The sequence below is a fragment of the Capsella rubella genome, unplaced genomic scaffold, assembly GCF_000375325.1.
Source record: "Capsella rubella cultivar Monte Gargano unplaced genomic scaffold, Caprub1_0 scaffold_1, whole genome shotgun sequence".
Classification (NCBI taxonomy): Eukaryota; Viridiplantae; Streptophyta; class Magnoliopsida; order Brassicales; family Brassicaceae; genus Capsella; species Capsella rubella.
In genome coordinates, this window is record NW_006238923.1 from 12,002,915 (window position 1) to 12,020,686 (window position 17,772).

The 17,772-nt window shown below is 35.6% G+C and overlaps 4 protein-coding genes across 5 annotated transcripts; 3 read left to right on the forward strand and 1 right to left on the reverse strand.

Annotated features, from left to right (window-relative positions):
• Window positions 1–5,949: 5,949 nt before the first annotated feature.
• On the forward strand, window positions 5,950–8,653 carry LOC17900534 (NAC domain-containing protein 16). Its single transcript, XM_006307058.2, has 5 exons — window positions 5,950–6,385; window positions 6,593–6,870; window positions 6,960–7,259; window positions 7,369–7,966; window positions 8,148–8,653. The coding sequence occupies exons 1-5, from the start codon at window positions 6,211–6,213 to the stop codon at window positions 8,513–8,515; spliced, it is 1,719 nt and encodes a 572-aa protein (XP_006307120.1). The 5' UTR covers window positions 5,950–6,210; the 3' UTR covers window positions 8,516–8,653.
• A 91-nt stretch (window positions 8,654–8,744) lies between these two features.
• On the reverse strand, window positions 8,745–10,452 carry LOC17899429. 2 transcript variants are annotated; one of them, XM_023789863.1, is made up of 6 exons: window positions 10,396–10,452; window positions 10,158–10,284; window positions 9,945–10,058; window positions 9,557–9,699; window positions 9,326–9,401; window positions 8,745–9,146 (listed from the first exon to the last, which is right to left on the reverse strand). In XM_023789863.1, exons 1-6 carry the CDS (start codon window positions 10,450–10,452, stop codon window positions 8,920–8,922), a joined length of 744 nt encoding a protein of 247 aa, XP_023645631.1. In that variant the 3' UTR covers window positions 8,745–8,919. The 2 variants fall into 2 exon arrangements, with proteins under 2 accessions (XP_023645631.1, XP_006303651.1); XM_006303589.2 differs by having other exon boundaries at window positions 8,745–9,152.
• Window positions 10,453–12,448: 1,996 nt separating this feature from the next.
• LOC17899163 (NAC domain-containing protein 17) lies at window positions 12,449–15,117 on the forward strand. Its single transcript, XM_006307109.2, has 4 exons — window positions 12,449–12,932; window positions 13,116–13,675; window positions 13,786–14,338; window positions 14,574–15,117. The coding sequence occupies exons 1-4, from the start codon at window positions 12,746–12,748 to the stop codon at window positions 14,927–14,929; spliced, it is 1,656 nt and encodes a 551-aa protein (XP_006307171.1). The 5' UTR covers window positions 12,449–12,745; the 3' UTR covers window positions 14,930–15,117.
• A 789-nt stretch (window positions 15,118–15,906) lies between these two features.
• On the forward strand, window positions 15,907–17,368 carry LOC17899643 (uncharacterized oxidoreductase At4g09670). Its single transcript, XM_006305167.2, has 2 exons — window positions 15,907–16,385; window positions 16,483–17,368. Exons 1-2 carry the CDS (start codon window positions 15,924–15,926, stop codon window positions 17,071–17,073), a joined length of 1,053 nt encoding a protein of 350 aa, XP_006305229.1. The 5' UTR covers window positions 15,907–15,923; the 3' UTR covers window positions 17,074–17,368.
• Window positions 17,369–17,772: the final 404 nt, after the last annotated feature.

The following is a 17,772-nucleotide window of genomic DNA, read 5'->3' on the forward strand; positions in this document are numbered from 1 at the left end:
CAGAAAGTTGAATCGATTAAGTGTTTGGGTTATGTTAAAAACGGTTTCATTTCATATTTGACGGATTTCGTTAACGACATCTAACCTCGTTTAATTGCTCCGTTTGGCGTTTTAAAGATGTGCCTAAATTGGCAAAGTCAACTAAAGTTTCATATTAAAGAGAGAGTCAACATAAAGTTTGTGATTTAAATCAACAGTTGGAGAGTTCGGGATTTAAATCAACGAAATCGTACTCTCCAGGATTTTTATGGCATTTTTCCCATAAAACATTTGAAATCAATTTTTCTATATGTGTTAATTATTTTTGAAAAGGAAAATTATATAACAATATATATTTGAATGTTTTGTAGTTTAAAGTATGTTTTTGGATTATGGTTTTCGATTTTAGGATTAAGGATTTTAGTTTTTGATTTTACAAAAACATAAGAGAAATATTAAATGGGATGGAGAAAAAGTTGAAAACCAAAGCATATAAATAAGAGAATGGCTAGTGCTCACCTGTTATTGATGAGAAGTGTAAGACTCATAGGCAAAATAGTTTAGACTATATACTATACTTTCTCTGTTCCAAATTATAAGAGGTTTAATTTTTTTTGGTAACATTTTATAAAATATTTTACAAATTTCTATATAGAATGTAATGTTGTTTAGGTATTTTGACTCTTTAAAATTCTGTAGTATTTTTTATGATTGGTTAAATTTTATTTTTAGTTAATTATTGAATGATACATATCTTTTTAAATAATTTTCTTTATCTTTGTGCTTTTAGCTTAAACATCTTATAATTTGGAAGAGAGAGAGAGTAAATATTAAGAAGTTCATTTCAGTAAATTGAATAATTTTCGTTTAAAAATACAATCACACAAAAATCACACAATCAAATCATTGGTAGTAGCAACTAGCAACGATAAACATAATTAAAACAAAATAAGAAAACACAATATATGATGATGCAACATCGAGAATTTTTTTATTTATGAACAATGATATAAACATATATACTTTCAAACCCATGCATGCAACAAAACAACGTTCTCGAAAAAATTACATAAAATATGTTACTTTCAATGAAATTTTAAAACAAAACCTTTTCTTCTAATTCTCGACTCTCTTATCTTCATTGATATGAAAGTCAAAGTCATTTAAATTTAAATTTATTGTTGGTGATACATCAATAAATACATTAAACATTACACAATCAGAAGATGTTGATTCAACTTAAGCGAATTTGTTGTCTGAACTTCATTTTTTTTTACCTCCTCTCTTGGGCATATTAATATTTTTGTCGCCATGTTACAAAACTTACAACATATACACAAGCCAAATGATTAGACATTTTCTCTCGATATTTTAACATATTTTTCAATATATAGAAAGGTAAGAAAAACATAAAGCCATGGATCATCTCCAACGAGCATCGTATCTCCTTCATTGTTTATAAAAACCATTTCCCATTTATCATTGGTTCGTAACTCATCTTTGAGATCGAAAAGTTCTTCTAGTTTCTGTATCAGCTGATTGTATCCATGGAGAAGAGTTATATCAACATTTTTGTCTATGGCTACACCTTGCATATGAACCTGTTCAACAACACCACATCAAGATCATGTGAGCTTGAGGAAAGCCATAAAATCTTTACACGAATTTTTATTAAAAGTACAAATGTGTTAATATATACACAAGTTTAAAATATTTTCAAATAAAGATATATAACTTGTAAAATGAACACTTGTTAGAGTGCACTAGTATTACAAAGTAAAATTTGTTTATATGCAAATAACACTAAGATGGTTTTAAACTAACGTTGGTATGGTTTATAATCGAATTAAATTGGTTGTTTTGAACCTCTTTAGTTGACACCATAGTTTGGGTAAAGTCAACTTTTTTATCCATACAGAGTTCTAAAGTCTCAGATATATGTGGTCTGATTCAATTGGATCCATGAAATCTTTGGTCTCTAAAGGTGTGGTCTCAATTGGATTCATCACAGAACTCATGTTTGGCTGTCCAATTTCTTGGCCACTCCAAAGAATCGATGATGAACCTATATATGAAAACAGTTGGAACGTGAAATGTATTTGCACAAGGAAGCTTTAGCTTATGAAGCAGGAAAAAAAAAAAGTTAAAAGAATGTGCCTTTTACCAAGTTCATTAAGTTGACGAGACCTTTTTTTTTTCTTGAGCAAATTTGACTGGAAAATATTTGATGAAAGCATTAAATATTATTTTTCCTATGGTAAAATCTCATCCCATCGCACTTCAAAAAAGAAAACATTGTGATATATATAAAATTGGGAATTTTGTTAAATATGCCATTTTTGAAACTCAAATTTGTAAGAATGCCATTAACAAAAGTCTCTTTCAAAACATGCCACAAAAGATAAAATTTGGACGATTTTGCCCTTAGCATTAGGGAGTGAAATTTTGTTTTTTCTGTTTGCAGCAGTAGCTATTAATTGATAGGATGTAGCCTAATATCCTGTTGGTAATGGACCATGTCATAAATAATGGACGAGTATATAATATATGATGGACAAAAAATATAAAGTAGATGTGGTCCATCGAAAACTCACTTTGACATAATTCAAGAGACAACTCTGATGCGTGTCCACCAAGGATGTTCTATAGAAGAACACAAATAAAGTTTTGATTTATTAAAGAGCACAATGTAAACCAGATATGTACAAATTGGTGGGTGCTAATGGAGGACTAGTAGAGAGATTTTGTGGAAGTTGTGGGTGGTGAAGGAGCAGAGACAAAAAATGATAGACAAAAAAAAAAAAATCTCGTCCACAATCTATGGTCCATTACATCTAATCCGCCATAACTAGTCGACCAAAATTGGTTCACCGAATCTTGTCCATCTACAGAAAAATGTATTGTCCATAGTATAATAACCGCATCACTTGTTTCATCGTCTGGTTGGTCCGCCGAATCAAGTCACCATAACTGGTCCGCCGGATTTTGTTACCTAGAACAAGTCTATCGTAACTAGTTTTTGTCCGCCGGAAAATGATTCGCCAGATCTGGTTTGCCACAACTAGTCTATCGTAACTGGTCTATCTGGTCCGCCGAATCTGCTATGCCGGAGCTGGTTAAAGTTCGTAGGAACTGACTATGGTCTGCCTGAACTCGTCCGCCAGATCTAGTCTATCGGAACTCGTCATCTGGTTGGTCGAAACTGGTCCGCCGAATCTGGTCTGCTTGAACTGGTTATACTTCATCAGAATTGACTGTGGTCTGCCAGAACTCGTCCGCTGGAGTTATAATTTGTCAGAACTGGTCCGTCGAATCTGGTCTGCCGAATCTGGTCTGCCGAATCTGGACCAGAATTGCTATGGTCCGCCGGATCTGCTTTGTCGACTCTGGTCTGTCGGATCTGGTCTGTCGAATCTGGTCTGTCGGAGTTCGTCCGCCGGAGTTCGTCCGTCGGATCTGGTCTGCAGGAATTGTTTGTTGTTGGAAGAAGAAAAAAAAATGAAGAAGAGAAAGAAATAATAAAAAAAAATTGAACAGTCACGACACTGAGCAACTAATTCGTCCAGGGATACATTAGTCTTTTTGTAAGGCTCTTGTGGCAGGCGGGAGAAGAGGTTTCTCAAAATGGCATTTCTTACAAGTTTTTTTACTGTACATGGCAATCTTTACAATTTTCTCTATAAAATTTCATGAATGAGATGATATAAATTAAAGAGTTAATTAAAAAAAAGGCAGTTTTCTTAGCGTGCCTTTTCGTTTTAGGCACTTTTCCAAATCCTTTCCAAAATAGGTATTCAATGCACTGTTAAATGTCGGTTTTACCCTTAAATCAGTGACGTCTTTTTCTTTCTCTACCTTTCTCTATGTTCTCTGTCATCTTATCAAAAGAAAAAAATTGAAATCAAAGCTTTTCGATCATGTTCGTTCTTGGCTTCTATGTTCCAAATTCAAGTATGTATCTTAGTCTCCTTTGTCGGATTTATAAATCTGGATCCAGTTTTGCAGTGGCCTTATTCTTCTTCGATTCTTCTCGGATTTAGTCTCCGGGGAAAACGACGCGTTCGAGAAGCAGCCGCAACAAAGCAAATCGAGATTAGATTTATGATTTCCTCTCAGTTGGGTTTGATCTGTAATATGTTGTTCGACATAGTATGTTTTTGAAATATTTGACAATAAACTAGTTTTATGGATTCGAAACTTTATAATGATCTATGTGGGTTGATTAGTGCATGTCTTAGGGTTTAGTTTTACATCTCTAGGAACTCGTAATTCACTATCGTTAATGCAGGCTTGTTCGGAGGTGATGAAAGGGTTGATATGATGTATCTCCTCCGAATGTTTGCAGGTAATATTAAAAGCTTTACCAATCCACTCAAGTCTTGATTCTTCTTCTCGCTCTATATGGTGAAGGGCAATAATGTCATAAACAGTAGATTTTTGCTGAGTTGTACATTGTTACTGTATTACGTTCCTACTTCGAAAGAAAGGAGTTCAAAAGTGCCTATTTTGATAATATTCCCATTAATTAAACTGTCAACTAGGTGAAACGGAAACCGTCTGCTAAGCTTTCACCCAACGGATTTAAAATAAGAGAAATACCATTGTATACCACCTTTTAAGCTTTTTTCCAAAAATATTACAATCTGTTATTTTTCCAAAAATACCACAAATTTTTTTTTTTGCAAAAATACCATAAACATAAAAATTTGAATATTGAAGATGTATACTTTTCTTTTTATGTTTGGGTTAATTAATTACATTTAGTGTATAAATTTTAGGGATATAGTTTTTTATTTTATTTTATTTTATTTTTTATTTTTTTAGGGATATAGTTTATGCTTAAGATTTAGAAGTTAATTCTGAATGTTAAAAAATCAAGTTTTAGTTTTGTGGCATTTTTGGAAAAAATTGGATTTTAGTGGTTTTTTGGAAATAAACTTTATAATGATATTTCTGAAAAATACTAATTTTAGTGGTATTTAAGAAAATTATCCTTCAAAGAATTTGAACTACAAAAATCTCGTTTTGAGAAATCCACATGAATATAATAATATATATGCATCGGAAAGAATTGATTTCTAACCTAGATCAACAGAGCAATTCTTCCACCCAATGGGAACCACGAACGCACCACCGTGTGGTTGCAAGATGTTTAAACTTAGGGTCTGAATGGAAAATAGTACAAAAGAAGTTAATGAGCTAAAGTAGAACATCTACTTTTATGTTCTCATTAAAACAAAAAAAAAATTAGCGGATAAACTACTTTTCTGAGCTGCTTTAAAAAGAAAAAAATATTATTTTTTTCATGTTTTTTTCTCTAATAAGGAGAGCAGTCCACCTATACCTAATTAGGAGTGTATGTAGTGAGTTATGCTTTTTTTAATTTAATATTAATTTCTCTAAATATATTTAAGATATAAATATTTTGAAGCATTTGAACCGTTTAATCTGAATTTGTTCTGTTTGATATGCTTAATTTACCTTTGTTCTGCTCGATCTACATGATCTACTCTACTTGTTACGCTTTCCTCATCCAAAAGGACCAAAGCTTTATTCAAAACGTAATTATTTTTTATTTTTTATTTTTATTTTTTTATCATTATTTCCGTAGATTTTATCATGGTGGATAACTTGATATCACAAAACAAAATAAAATGATATAGTTTAACATAAATGCAATTATTCAATGTATATAGATCCGAGTCGTGTTCTTTGTTTTTTTTTTTTAATAATGTTAAATTGAAAAGTATTCAACTTTTGTTTTTTTTTTGGTAAGAATATTCAACTTTATTTTGGTAAAATATTCCAAAAGTCATTAATAATTAAAAAAGTCATTAATAATAATAATAATAAAAAAGCCTCTTTGGACGTATCCCAAAAAAGCCCACCCAGCAGATTCTCCGAAACTTCGTTTCGTCAGAACCAAAAAAAGCTGACACATAACAAAAAAATCATTCCTTTTGACTCAATCCAAAACCTCTCTCTCCTTTTCATCTTTATCTCGCCGATCAAAAAAAACCCTAGAAAACTTATCTTCACCAATCCTCGCTCTCTCTTGTTCCCGTTCGATCACCATCGTTGTCTCTTTCTCAGTGTTATGTAAGTTTGATCTCCTTTGTCTCCACTGTGAAAAACCCGTGAGAGACCAAAGGAGAAAAGGTGCTCTGTTTTAGTTGTGTTCTGTTTTTTTTTTTCAAGGGTTTACTTCTCGTTGACCTCTGAATCGATTCGATGGCTGATTCGTGTTTCAAAGCCGGTAAGTTTAGCGCACCTGGGTTTCGATTTCACCCGACTGATGAAGAACTTGTTGTTTATTATCTTAAGAGAAAGATCTGTGGTAGAAAGCTTCGTATCAATGCCATTGGTGTCGTTGATGTTTACAAAGTCGATCCTTCTGAATTGCCTGGTAAAGCTTTGATCTTTATGTATCCTAATCACTTAGTTTTGTCTTGTTGATGATTGTTTTGATTATGTGATTACTGATTAGTAAGTAAGCCTCTGTTTTTTAATTCCTCTGTTTTGAATTCTTCTGTTTCTCTGTTAAAAATCTTGAATTTTTCATTTTTCATGTAACTCTGTTTTCTTTGTAATGATTCACAATTCGTATGGACAGGTTTGTCAATGTTGAAGACCGGAGATAGACAATGGTTCTTTTTCACACCAAGGAATAGGAAGTATCCAAACGCAGCTAGATCAAGTAGAGGAACTGTAACTGGGTATTGGAAGGCGACGGGGAAGGATCGAGTTATCGAGTATAATTCGAGATCGGTTGGACTTAAAAAGACTCTTGTTTTCTATAGAGGTCGGGCTCCTAATGGTGAGAGGACTGATTGGGTGATGCATGAGTATACAATGGATGAAGAAGAACTTGGGAGATGTAAGAATGCCAAGGTATTATGTAGCTCATTTGTTCACAGTTATCTTCTTGATTCGTTTCTTGATTTGTGATTAACTAAGCTGTTCTTTTTTCTTTTCTTTAGGAGTATTTTGCACTTTATAAGCTGTACAAGAAAAGTGGAGCTGGTCCTAAAAATGGTGAACAGTATGGTGCTCCGTTCCAAGAAGAAGAATGGGTTGATAGCGATAATGAAGAGGCTGATAATGTTGCTGTACCGGATAATCCTGTGGTCCATTATGAGAACACTCGTCGTATGGATGATACTAAGTTTTGCAATCCTATCAGTGTTCGGTTAGAGGATATCGAGAAGCTTCTCAATGAAATTCCTGATGCTCCCGAGGTTACTACGAGACAGTTTAACGAGTTTTCTGGTGTTCCGCAGGTCAGTTTCTTTTCTCTTGCTATGAGGAATATCGTTTTGCTACCAACATAGTACATTGCTGAATGATTATGTTGTGCTTCCTTCACTAAATGAATACTTGTACTTGCAGGGTAATAGCGTAGAAGAGATACAGAGCACATTGCTGAATGGTTCTTCTGGAGAGTTTATTGACCCCCGGAAAACTGGAGTGTTCTTGCCAAATGCCCAGCCTTACAACAGAAACTCGAGTTTTCAGTCCCGTCTGAAGTCGGCAAACTCATTTGAGGCTACCTCTGGTATGACACCTCTTCTAGATTTTGAGAAGGAGGACTACATTGAAATGGATGATCTTCTGATCCCTGAACTCGGAGCTTCTTCAACTGAGAAATCCGGACAGTTCTTGAACAATGGTGAACTCGGTGACATTAATGAATTTGACCAATTGTTCCATGACATTTCCATGTCTTTGGATGTAGATCCTGTTTTTCAGGGAACTTCTACAGATATGTCTTCTCTGAGTAATTTTGCTAACAACACATCAGACCAAAAGCAGCAATTCCTTTATCCACAGTTGGACCAGACCCTTGAGTACCAGCAGAATAACTTCATGCATCCTAGTACAACCCTTAATCAGTTCACTGACAATATGTGGTTTCAAGATGGTCAGGCTGCTCTCTATGACCAACAGCCACAGTCTTCTTCTGGAGTATTCACTTCACATTCAGCAGGTACCTAAAGTCTTAAACTCATGCTCATCTTCGAGCATTCGCCAAAAATGCTCTTTTCCGCATTTTTGTTTTTGAATTGAACCAAGAAAATGTATATATGATACTCATAATACTCAGGGTATGCCCTTTTGTTTAGACCTAGGCTTTTTCACTGATACTTTGTGAATACCAATTTGCTTAGGTGTGATGCCTCTTGAGTCTATGAATCCTACTATGAGTGTAAATGCCCAAAACACTGAAGGCCAAAATGGTGGTAAAACAACGAGCCAGTTCTCATCAGCTCTGTGGGAATTATTGGAATCGATACCTTCAACACCAGCCTCTGCCTGTGAGGGTCCTCTTAACCAGACCTTTGTGCGTATGTCTAGCTTCAGCCGCATCAGGTTCAATGGAACAACGTCAGTGACTAGTAGAAAAGTCACCGTAGCAAAGAAGCGAATCAGTAACAGAGGTTTTCTTCTGTTATCAATTATGGGTGCTTTGTGTGCCATCTTCTGGATGTTCATAGCCACCGTTGGAGTCATGGAAAGACCAGTCGTCCTCTCGTGACCTAAAACTCTTGATTCAGGATAAGTTAGAAGAGCATGATCGACATTAGTGATTATGGAATTGATTATATGAAATCTTTGATAATGTATAGAGTTTGAAAGAGCTAAGAAAAATAAAATTTCCAAGGGTTTTTTTGTTTTTCTTTCTCATATTCTCGATGCCTTTGATTTGCATATCTTATGTTTTCGTAGTTCAAGAAATCAAGACGAAGAGAAGAAAACTTTGCTATATATGCAATTGTGGTACACTATGAGGCAACAACAGTTCAAAACCTGTATACTCGAAAAACTGATGGGAACAAGACACAGATTATTTCCTCCAACATTCAGACAACGTTACATTCTTAGTCACCTTGTTAGTTATTGTCTTTGCGGGCATCCTAAATTTCGAACGGTGATTGCATATCAGTTCGGTGAAAGTAAGCGATCAAGCTCAGCAAACCCATCATCTTCATCATGTTCCACATCTTTCAATTGTTTCTGTGCCGTCGTCGTAAGACAATCAAGCTTGGTTTGTTCATATAATGAAATTCTTTGTGAATCCCATTCCTCTTTCAGTCTCTCCACTCTCCGTCCCATCAACTCTTTCTCTTCTGATATGTGCTTTATGTCTTCAATCTCTACTATTTCTCCTGCTCCTTAAAATTACGAAATCAAGATGGTACACATTAGTACATACATAGTTAATTTCTCGCAGAGCTCGAAAGCAGATCAACTTTACAGTTTTGCTTTTGCAGAAATGGGATGGGAGGGATCATAGAAATGATAGAAAAAGTTTTGCGCACAAAACAGTTCATATGAAGAAGCATACCTTTGATTGAGCGTTTCTTGGCCACTGCATAAACTAAAGACGTTTTATGTAGGGAACTCAGATCAAGTTCTTTACCCTGATAAGAACAAAGGCGGCAAGAAAGGTATAATATAGAAAACTTTAGTGAAGTTTAAAATCAAACTGCTGGACATATACTTTTGTCCACTAATCTTTAGACAAGAGCTTTAGAGAAATGTAAACATTTCAAAGATTTAAGTATTTCATACTCACCATATCCAAATGAACAAATTGCTCGATCTCGGTTTCAGAGAGTAATCTGTTCTTATCAAGCATTTCTTTTGCCACAGCAGCAGCTATCTCCACACATTTATCTTTTGCCTCGACTACAAGATCCCTAAGTTTCCCAAGCTCTTCTACAAGATGTGAATCACAAAAGTTTAGTATGATACTAGCAATAAGGAGAACTTCAAAAGAGTTGTAAAAACGAATGTTCAAAATCACCAAAGACCAATGAATACGTCACATTACTCACATTACAGCAGCTTTCACAATTTTATGGTTAATCTAAGAAACCAGATTAAAGATGATAGATACATCAAACTGTTAAGTTAGACATTATAAAATCTTACAGCAAGAACAACAAAAGGTAAACACTTACGAAGTGAGATATAAACTCTGAACTTGGGTTTAAAAGGTTGGATCTCATAAAGGCAATAGAGACAGTAGAGACCTCCAAGTCTCCGCGAAAAAGAATCAATACTAACCATGTGACCTGCAGATATAATAAACGAGAATGGTTTGTGAACTTCAGCTAAGAAACTAGCACAAGGTGAATGCAAACATCTAGAAAATAGACCACAACGTAACGCACCAATGGTATGCGCATATAGTGACTGCATGAAAAAGGCTAAGTTGCTATTAGGACTAGCTTCATATATATACGAAAACTTTCGGGATAGCCACACGCTCTTCAAATCAGCAAACGTTGTCAAATCATCCTAGAATCAAAACCAGAAGAGATTCACCAAACTGGAAACTGTACAAGAAGTTCAAATTCAAAACTTTCCTTAAGCTTTTAAACAAAGATTGAGAAAACAATATACACATACCTCTACAAACTCGCCTATGAGCTCATCTATATCTCTCTTGAACGTAGAAAGATTCATCCCTGACATACACAAAAGGAAAAAAAAAGGTATGAGCATTGTTAGAAACAAAAAGATTTAGTATTCAAGAACTTTGTATCCTATTAATTGCTTATCAAATCACAAAAGATTCAGAGGCTGAAGAGTGAGGATTAAGAATCAAGCCATTATCCAAACCAAATAAACCATTTGATTGTTCATGTATGTAACTTGTTCACTACTCTACACGATGAATTAGAAAATTCCAAGTAAGATTATTAAGACATCAACCTAACAAAGACTTAAGTCAATTAGTATTACGAATCCTTCTAATTCCACTAACTTAAAAGTACATAAAACCCACACTGATGAATCAAAACACAAACTTTCATTAAGAACACAACAGCACAAAGCCAGAGACAGAGATCTTAATGATCCTAAGCTTAAATTACCGGCTTTGAAACACGAACCAGCCATTGATCAGGGGTTAACGAGAAGTAAACCCTTAAAACACAGCAGATATATATGTCAGCAATCTATTCCTAATCCTATTAGAAATACATATACTAAGATATCTCCTAAAGTATATGATCCTTATCTCTAATTAAACCATTGCTCGGTTTACGACTAGGATAGCTTCCATCCCAAGTTATCTATTCAAGCTTAATTCAACAAGAAATCTATCAATACATAATTAATTACTAACATACGAAAAAGAAAAGCAAAATATAACTAAAATCAAAGACATAGTTTCAGCAAAATATAAGTAAAACAAAGAGCTCATAAGCAATTGCTCTGTTTGTTTAGATTAGGTCTCTAATACTAATCTGTTTACTGTTTTATTTGTTAATTATTCCAGATAAAGTAGAAAAATCATCATTACTGTTCTTTACTTACACATTGCATTGTCCAAAAAGGCAGATTATGTTATGAATAAGAAAGAAGTCTCAGCTTTATAATTAATAAAATGCTGCCAATAATCTAAATGATAATACACCTATATTGAAATACAATTTTCTTTTCTATTTAAACTACAAATCTTACACTATAATTATAGTAATTTGGTAAAACCATACTCAAATGGATTCAAAAGAATTATGAAATGCTTCTTCCTATACATGTTGTGTGATATTTATTTGTATAAATATCTAGCTTGTAAGACTTGTAGTTTAATTAGAAAAACCAAAACACATATGTGAAATCAAAGTACCAATTTTTTTAAATTCAAATAACGGTTTAGCATTATGCCATATATCATCTGATTGTTTGTGGTTTTTGAAGTATTTTTTCGTTTTAGTTTTTTTTTTTTGCAATAATCTATTTTGTAGTCGTTCATAAATTTTGAGAGAAAACAAAAACCATCAGGCTCGAACAACCTTGTTGTCACCATAGTTACAAATGTCGACGGATGCAAATATCTTACGTTTTACTAAGGTGCCAAAAAAGTAAACTTCTACAACAGTATATAATTTTTAATTTTGTCTACTGGTAAATACCGGTATTTCATGATCTCTGCAACAAATCATCGTAAGTCACTATTTATAAATAAAAGATGATATATATGTCTAAAATATTTTTTATCAATAATGTTTATTTCTTATTTTAAACATTTTATTCTCTTTACTAGCGAATCTAGATTTTGAGTGTTTAAACAGTATTTCAAAGAAAAACCAAAATCTATTTTTATTTCTCCTTTAAAAACCATCAATCACATACGTTATTTTTATTTTTTATTTTTTCTGAAAAGAAATGATCCATCAGCTAAAACCAAAAAGTAAGAAAATTACCATTCATTTTTAAAATAATGTTCACCAAAAATCAAAACACAAAAAAAAAAAAAAAAAAAAAAAAAAAATTAGATCCAAAAACTACAATATTCGATTAATTTTACAAATATTGGCCCGCCCATCTAATGGGCTGGTAGAGCCCATTAAGCTCTCTCACAAACTTCGTTAGTCCAAGTGATCGAAGGCTGCTAAGTATTACTATTAGGCACCAAAGCTGAAACATCTTCTTCTCTCAGATAGCCAACCAAATCATCTCAATCTCATTTCTCGTTTCTTACCATTTTTGTTCACTTCTCTCTCTCTCTCTCTCGCCGATCAAAACCCTAGGATCTTCAATTCAAACCATTCGATCTCTGAGGGTTGCTCTCACTGTCATGTAGGTTTGATTCTTCTTCTCTTCTGGGATCTTGAGAGACGAAGAGAAGAGATCTGAGGTCTTCTGAGAGAGAAAGATTTGCTCACTCGTTGACCCGATCGGTTTTTTCCTTTTGTCGCTTGGGACTTTTCAATTTTACTTTCGACGGATCGGCTCTGATTTGTTTACGTAGATGGCGGAATCATCTCCTGATTCGTGTTTCAAAGGAGGCAAATTTAGTGCTCCAGGGTTTAGATTTCACCCTACTGATGAAGAGCTTGTGATGTATTATCTTAAGAGGAAGATTTGTAGGAAGAGGCTTAGAGTTAACGTTATTGGTGTTTTTGATGTTTACAAAATGGATCCTGAGGAATTGCCTGGTAAAATTTCATCTCTTTTATCTTATTTTGATCTTTACCTGATTGTGTTATGGAATTAGATTTGGTTATTGTGGACTACTTGTTTAAAGGAATGAGAACTATATCAGATTTGTATCTGTTTGCGTTTTGATTTGAGATGAATTGCATCAACTGATTTTCATTTGGTGTATTTTGTTGATACAGGTCAATCGATGTTGAAGACGGGAGATAGACAGTGGTTCTATTTCACTCCAAGGAGTAGAAAGTATCCAAACGCAGCTAGGTCAAGTAGAGGCACTGAAACTGGGTATTGGAAAGCAACGGGGAAGGATCGAGTGATCGAGTATAATTCCAGATCGGTAGGAGTTAAAAAGACTCTTGTTTTCTATAGAGGACGGGCACCTAATGGTGAGCGGACTGATTGGGTGATGCATGAGTACACGATGGATGAAGACGAACTAGGGAGATGTAAGAACCCCCAGGATTACTATGCTCTTTATAAGCTGTTTAAGAAAAGTGGTGCTGGTCCTAAAAATGGTGAACAGTATGGTGCTCCGTTCCAAGAAGAGGAATGGGTTGATGATGATAATGAAGATGGGAACAATGTTCCTGTACCAGAGCAACCTGTTGTTTGTTATGAGGATACTCGTCGTGTGGATGGGAGGGGACTTTTCAATCCTGTCGGTCTTCAGTTAGAGGATATTGATGCGCTTCTCAATGGAATCCCAGATGCACCTGGGGTTCCATCAAGATGTATTCCCCAGGTCAGTTTCTTCTCTCTTTGAATGAGAAAGATGATTTTTAGCATCAAGGTCTTGTTTTACATGTTTATTTTTGTGTGATTTCCTCACTAAATGGATAATTGTTATTGCAGGTGAACAGCGAAGAAGAGCTGCAGAGCACGTTGGTCAACAATTCTGCTAGAGAAATCTTACCAAATAGCCAGCCATACAACAGGCACTCAAGTTTTGACTCTTTAGAGACCACTGAGGCCACTTCAGCTCCCAAGACCTCTGGCATATCACCTCTGGTGTTTGAAAAGGATGATTTCATTGAAATGGATGATCTTCTGATCCCTGAACTTGGAGATTGTTCAATTGAGAAAGCCGCACAGTTCTCGAACCATGGTGAATTCGGCGACATTAATGAGTTTGACCAATTGTTCCATGATGTTTCCATGTCTTTGGATATGGAACCCATTGACCAGGGAACTTATACAGATCTGTCTTCTCTGAGTAATTTTGCTAACAACACATCAGACCAAAGACAACAATTCCAGGACCAGACTCCCGAGAACCAGTTGAACAACATTATGGATCCTAGTACAACGCTCAATCAGTTCCCTAACGATACCTGGTTCCAAGATGATCAGACTGTTCTGTTTGATGAACAAACTTTTTCTGCAGCATTTGCTTCACCCTCGTCAGGTACTTAGAATCATACTTGTCTCAGAGCACTCACCTTTGTTATCTGCTAAGTTATTTCCACTAAGGATGAATATTTTTCTGCATTTTTTTTGGACCTAAACCAAGACATGTATATATGATACCCTGGCTGTTGTTTTTCTTTGATTATCAAACCCTCTTGTTGATATCTAAAAACGAAATAACTTAAGCCTGAGCCTTTCCACTGATACATTGTGAAAACTGCTCCTTTGCTTAGGTGTGATGCCTGATTCCACCAATCCTACTATGAGTGTGAATCCCCAAGACCAGGAATGCCAAAATGGTGGTGGAACAACAAGCCAGTTCTCATCAGCTCTGTGGGCATTAATGGACTCAATACCTTCAACGCCAGCCTCTGCGTGTGAGGGTCCTCTTAACCGAACCTTTGTACGTATGTCTAGCTTCAGCCGTATCAGGTTCAAGGCTAATGGAACGCCAGTGACCAATACCATAGCAAAGAAGGGTATCAGAAACAGAGGTTTTCTTCTCTTGTCAATCGTTGGTGCCTTGTGTGCCATCTTCTGGGTGTTCATAGCAACCATCCGAGTCTCAGGTAGAACCATCTTCTCTTGAAAAGACTCGTGGTGGTTTTCTTGAACTCCTAGTTAGAGAGCAAGCGAGATGAAGAAACCATGACCCACATTAGTGTTCATGGGATTATTAACCTATTTTTAATATATATGAATCTTTGAATATGTACAGAGTTTGAAAGAGTAAAGAACCATAATTCTTGATAAAGGATTTTGTTCTCTTTTCCTGCATATCTATCTTCTGGGTTTCAATATACACAAAGCCTCACAAGAGAGACCGTTATAATCTTGAAGAGGTATTGTGAATCGTGAAGCAAACTCTTGTATTCATCTCTGTTGAAGTTGTAGATGGGTTTGACGAAGAAGCAGCTTCAGGTTGAGCTCTGGTGATCATTGTCTCGACGACGGTGATTATGATCCCGATTCGTGGAACCGTCACTGAGGAAAGAGAGTAGGATCCGCAGCAGAGCCGTCACTATGTTTTTGAAGGCCACAAACAAAAGAAAAAAAAAACTAAAACTGATCAACGTGGAGTTTCGAACCCACATGGCTAAAGCATCACCAACATCACCTTAACCATTAGACCACAAGAACATTTTTGGAAAATAGGGCCGAAAGTTTTATATAATGGCAAGGGCCGCAAGCCAATGCTTCATTAGCTTGGCCTTTGGGCCGGCGCTGATCCGCAGGAATCTGCAAGCTTGAGAAACCAGAGAGCAGATACCGACAACACAACCAACCGATGTCTCCTCTGTTCTACTCATCTCAGCTTCCAAGACCTTATCCTTCTCTTTCCTCTGTTATGGATCGCTGAATCGGTTGTGTTCCATTAGCCACCGCCACTCTTTAATGATCAAAGTTTCTAGTTGCCGGCTACAATCAAAATATATCAATTATTTATAGCGGTTAAAAAGTAACAAAAATAATTTACCAATGATAAACATAGATATTAACCGTGCTTTAAACTTACTAATTAAAAACATTAATTAAGTGACTTCTTCACTTTAACTCTTACCGGAGAAAAGACCGATGCAATAATGTCCGACTCCGACAACAACCAAATCCGAATCGGACTCTTAAGCTGCATCAACATCGTCCGTAAACTCTCTCGAGCCATAAACCTTTCTCCAAACGCTACTATCTCCGCCATAGCCACCACCAGCTCCATCGAAGAAGCTAAATCTTTTACTGCATCTAACAATTTCCCTATAAACACAAAGATCTATGGCTCTTACGAGTCGCTTCTACAAGATCCTGATGTAGACGCCGTCTATTTACCTATTCCGGCTAGTCTCCACGTTGAGTGGGCTGTAAGAGCCGCGAGGCAAGGTAAGCATATACTTCTTGATAAGCCTGTTGCTTTGAACGTATCTGAGTTTGATCAGATCGTGGAAGCTTGTGAGTTTTATGGAGTTCAGTTTATGGATGGGACTCAGTGGATGCATAATCCTAGAACTGCTAAGATCATAGACTTTGTGAAGGATTTTGAGATTAGAACTGTAAGTCTTAAATTAGTAACTTAATCTTGTTTCTTGAAATGTTTCTTGAAATTTTTCTTGAAATTAAGTAAAGAACTCGATGGTTATACATATGCAGGTGAATAGTTGTTTCTCATTTGCAGCAAGTGAGAGTTTCTTAAAGAATGATATTCGTGTGAAGCCTGGTCTTGATGGGCTTGGAGCTCTTGGTGATGCTGGATGGTACACAATCCAAGCAGTTCTTGTAGCCAACAACTTCAAACTTCCGAAAACCGTCACTGCATTGCCCGGTTCTGTCTTAAACGATGCGGGAATCGTTCTTTCTTGTGGTGCATTGTTCGATTGGGAAGAAGGGATTACAGCGACGATTTATTGTTCTTTCTTGGCAAATCTAACGATGGAGATAACCGCAATTGGTAAGAAAGGTACTGTCAATGTTCGCGACTTTGTTATACCGTATAGGGAAACCGATGCTGCGTTTATAACAAGCACTAGAGGTTGTCTTAGTGAACACAAAGTCATGACCGAGCTTCCACAAGAGACGTGTATGGTGATAGAGTTTGCACGGTTGGTTGGAGAAATCAAAAACAGAGGAGCTAAACCTGATGGGTTTTGGCTCAGCTTTAGCCGGAAGGTGCAGCTGCTTGTTGATGCCGTGAAAGAATCGATTGATAATAACCTTGAGCCGGTTTTGCTCTCTGGACGGTGAAGAAAGAGCCTCAGAGATCATGATACAACCAATGCTTAGCTTAGTTACTTTGTTAGGTTTCTGTTTGCCCTTTCAATGATCTCAATTCTCTAGCAAGATCACCAAAGCAGCTAGTGAAAAGTTAGTTGTTATCAAGTGAAATGGTAACATTAGCCATGTTTTCATTCATATGTATAAAACCACCAGATAAAGCGTCATAACATTCATACTCATTTGGTCTTTGTTATTGAGTTGTGTCTCTCTGTCCTTAAGCTAAGAAAATGTCAAATTGACCAAGTTGGTTTAAAGGTCGGTTCAATTAAGAGGTATTACTGAGGAGTTACTTTCTTCAAAGACCATTAAAAGTCATTCATATCTCTTTATGAATATTATGAGATTGGTGTCTCTTTGTGGCTTCTCTTCTTTGGATATCAACATGACACATAAAGACTCTTCCCACTTGTAGTAGATGAAACGGGGTTTTAAAGATTACAACAAGAATCTCTAAACGTCATTTTCCACACGATTTGGTGTAAATCCAAAAAGCCGTTTTTGACTACTTCCGGGTAATAGAGCGATCAAATCGCGTTCGGGCAACTAGGCAAAATACACAACAAGACTACCCAAAACATTCAAAAGTTTTTGTTATAAAATCACATTATAATAATGACCTATCAAACCAAAATCAAAATGTTACTTTTTTGGTCTATAGACATAGAG